Source organism: Lottia gigantea (assembly GCF_000327385.1).
Source record: "Lottia gigantea unplaced genomic scaffold LOTGIsca_13, whole genome shotgun sequence".
Lineage (NCBI taxonomy): Eukaryota > Metazoa > Mollusca > Gastropoda > Lottiidae > Lottia > Lottia gigantea.
This window is the reverse complement of record NW_008707425.1, coordinates 971,916-976,132: the sequence shown is the minus strand read 5'-3', so window position 1 is coordinate 976,132 and position 4,217 is coordinate 971,916. Positions and strand designations below refer to the sequence as shown.

Below are 4,217 nucleotides of genomic sequence, written 5' to 3'. Positions count from 1 at the left end.
CAACCAGCGTTTACCTTCAAACGCAAAGTCTCTGAGTTGGATAGTTTTATCCGTTCAGCAATGAAAACATCAGCTGTCGACGCGAATATTAGATCCCTCAATCGGACATGGCTCTGTAAGGTTACGCAGGTCCTGATCGACCATTACCAAACCACACTTCAAGAGAAGCTGACCATCATTCGTACCAAGTCTTTATCATCACCTGCCGTCGACCGCATCGTTTCTCATGCCCTGTCCTGGGCCCGTCGCTCCTATGGGAAACGTCTCACTCAAGCTGTAATTTCCAAATTCTACCAAACAATCAACGAAACAAAAACCAGAGTAACCATATCTACCAACTGAAATGGACACTACACCTGCACCATCTAGAGCTACCACGCTGCCGAACCAAACCCCTAAACGAGCCCGAAGTTCACCTACTCCTAGTCCAGCAGACATAGGTAAACGCTCTCGTAGAGAGGGCACACCCCTTCTCTTTTCACTTTCAGACTCGTCTTCCCCTTCCACACCATCTGAATCTTCACCACGTGATCCAGGATCCGCCAACCTTTCTTCCTTCTGTGCGTTTTTGGACCAGCAAACCACCCCTCAGTCTGCATCCAAGTCGAGACGTGTATCCAGACCTTCCCCTCCTCGAACCAGATCCCAGTCCGTTCCCAATGCTACAATTCTAACAACTACCAAACCAGTACCAATCACACCGTCGACGACCATTATATCCGCTACCAAACCGTATTATCACCAAACCAAGGACAAATCATTATGGAAACTACCTGCTCTAAAGAAATCAACCTTAATAATTGGATCATCTAACCTGAATCGAATTACCAAAACCAGTTCAGACACCGAAATACATTCTTACCCCGGTGCCCAAATCCATCACATACAGTCAATCCTGGAATCATACGACCATGATCCCAAACCTACTACCATTATTCTTCATGTAGGCCTCAACAACCGTGATCAGATACCAAAGATCTCCTTTAACCAAGCCCAGAAATTAATCGCCACAGCTAACAAAACCTTCCCAAACTCCAAGATCCTCTTCACATGTATACCCATTTCAAATAAAATCTCGAAAAAAGCACAACAGAACCTCAGCACCCTCAACAACATGATGATGGAGTCCAGTATCAACAGCGCAACAATCTTACCACCCTACGAAGAAGAATTCGAAACAGTTGATAATCTTCATTGGTCTCCAGAAACAGCAAACAGCATTTATTTGTTTTGGATACACCAGCTTCAAGCATCGAGTAAGTCTTTAAACTAATTACTGGGGATAAAAATACTGAGAGGCCACCGCTAGGCCAAACTGTAGTTAACTTGAGCCGCAAAATTCTCACACCCCTTCAGCATTCAATCTTAGACCGTGGACTTAAGTTTATTCCCACACCAAAGATAGCTAACTTGAATTATCTCCGACCATTCATTGAACGATTTCAACGAAATCTTAGCTGCACATATTTTTTTCGAAACCACCCCCCACGTGGTGCTAGAACAATGTTTATTCCTAAATCCACGTGGACACCCACTCAGGCCGCCATCCATCCTGAAATATTGAAAGCATTTGCTAGTATGAATAGCCAAACAGTGAACCTTTCCATAACACACGAAAAGCCTAATCTCACACGAGTGGAACGTGAAGCGTTAAACTTACTTAAGAAAGACGATAGCATTGTTATTAAAAAGAGTGAAAAAGGTTCATGTTGTGTCATTCTGAATAGGGAGGATTACGTTTCAAAAGCAGAGAATCAACTGAATAATCCTAAACATTATGCCATTTACCGAAACCAATTTTCAAAGAAACTGCTAACATGATTAATAATATTCTTGCCGATTTAGTCAAAACTAGTTATCTCAAACAGAAACAATATGACTATCTGTCTGCCAAACCTGATTGTCGCGAGATACATTTGTACACTTTGCCTAAAATCCATAAGAATCCAACCAAGGAGTGGTTTGTCTCGAATAAAATCCCTAAAGGCCGCCCGATTATATCTGACTGTGGTAGTGAGTCATATGCAGTGTCAGAATACATTGATCATTTCTTACTACCTCTAGCATGCCAACATCGCGCCTACCTTAAAGACACAACCGATTTTGTCAATAAAATAAAAAATCTTCGAGTTCCCTCTAATGCCATTTTAATTTCTATCGACGTTTCTTCTATGTATACCAATATCGATAACACTACTGGTTTAACGGCAGTTCGTAAAGCTTTTAATAGAAACCCAGATCCAAACAGACCCGACGATGCAATTCTACAGCTTTTAGAGATTTGTCTTAGTCGAAACGATTTCACATTTAATGGTAAAACATATTTACAAACTTCAGGGACAGCAATGGGCAAACGATTCGCCCCTTCGTACGCAAACCTTTTCATGGCAGAGTGGGAACGTGAGGTGTTGCCCCTCTGTCCATTTGACCCACTATTTTACGGATACTTTTTGGATGACATTTTTATGGTTTGGACTTATTCTATCGAACAGTTTTAGGAATTCTTTGAAATTCTCAACAACCACCATCCTTCTATAAAACTAACCGCAAACGTGAGTGACAAAAGCATAGACTTTCTCGATACCACAGTCTTTAAGGGAGATTCCATAGCAGAAACAAATAAACTGGATATTAAAGTGTATTTCAAAGAAACTGATACTCATCAACTCTTGCACAAGAGCTCCTTTCACCCAAAACATACCTTTTCTGGTATAATTAAGTCACAAGTTTTACGATTTCATCGAATTTGTACAAGATCTTCTGATTTCAACCAAGCCTGTACGATTGTTTTCTCAAAACTGAAAGAGCGTGGGTACTCTAAACGATTTTTACGAAACATAAAAAATTCCACCTTAGCACAGATAGCAGCTAAAAACAGACTTTATGCCGAAGTACCGCCAGGTTTAAGAAGTGCTCCATGTTTGTCCAGTAGATGCAAAACATGTCCCTTTATATCAGAAACTCATTATTTTGTAAGCAACTCTACGAATAAAAGGTACCCGATCCAGGAACACCTAACATGTGAACATTCGAATGTAATATATTTAATTTCATGCAAGAAATGCCCCAAACAATATGTAGGAGAAACTAAGAATAATTTACGAACTCGCTTTAATGCTCATAGGTCAGACATCAAATTAAAGAAAGACAAGCCTGTTTCTAATCATTTCAACCTGGACGACCATTCAATAGACGATCTCACCCTAATCCCAATTGAGCGTATAGAAATTGACTTGCCCGAAGATGAAACTACCAAATTCCGTCAATCTAGGGAGGCCCATTGGATTGAGACATTGAATACAGCAAGACCTATAGGACTAAATATTCATCATAATGTAGGCATAGCACCCTTTGTTGTCCCGTTTAATACAACCAGCAATCGAGCAAGCAAGATAGTTCATGCCCACTATAAGAGCCTTCAAGATAATTCCCCCATGTCTATAAGCAGAAAATGATAGTTGCATATTCAAAAAATAAGAACTTAAATGATAATATTGTTCATAGTAAACTAAAAACAATCAGTACATAACAGATACTATACTTCTCGCCCATCGGGCGAGTTATTTTTTCTAATTTCAGATCAGAATAAGAACAGAAGAAAACCCAATATCAAGACCCTTAATCCTAATTTCTAAATAAAGTGTCTGCTCCACCCTAGGCCTGTACATTTGTATATAAAATGTAATCAACGAGCGACTAATATTCTATGATTGACTTTACAGGTGGAACAAAAATCAAACTTCCCGTCCAAACAGAAATTTCTAACCTTTGAGCATGTCGGGATTATGCCCATCTCAATGTATTTTATTACACTATGTAAAAATAAATTTGTTTATGTCGTGTTGACGTAAATCTCAATGTGTTTATTTATTGCCAACTCTATACAGTATCTCAGTAGGCTTTACAATTTATACATATACATCACAGAAAATAGCGAGAACTATCATATCATCAATTTTAACTGCAGTCTTGACTACAAAGAAAGTAGGATTCCTTGAATTGACTGTACAAGCCAATTACTCATAGATCTTGTGGGAGAATATTTTACAGTTCGGGTCCACAAACGGTGACTCAGTTGGTGACTCAAGCCGGATCTCATCAGACTTTTGAGTTACTATTCCAGAAGGTAAGTTATTTTGAAGCGAATTCTGCTCTCGCAGATAGGGTATAATAGACTAACCTGACCGCGGCGACATTCTGGCAACCAGTCAAACAGC

General features: G+C 39.7%; 1 protein-coding gene across 1 annotated transcript; it reads left to right on the top strand.

The window, feature by feature from the left end:
* Nucleotides 1–343: 343 nt before the first annotated feature.
* LOTGIDRAFT_157127 (hypothetical protein) lies at nt 344–3,639 on the top strand (the record flags this gene model as incomplete). The annotated part of the gene is made up of 2 exons (XM_009048901.1): nt 344–943; nt 3,580–3,639. 2 exons carry the CDS (start codon nt 344–346, stop codon nt 3,637–3,639), a joined length of 660 nt encoding a protein of 219 aa, XP_009047149.1.
* Between the last annotated feature and the right edge of the window lie 578 nt (nt 3,640–4,217).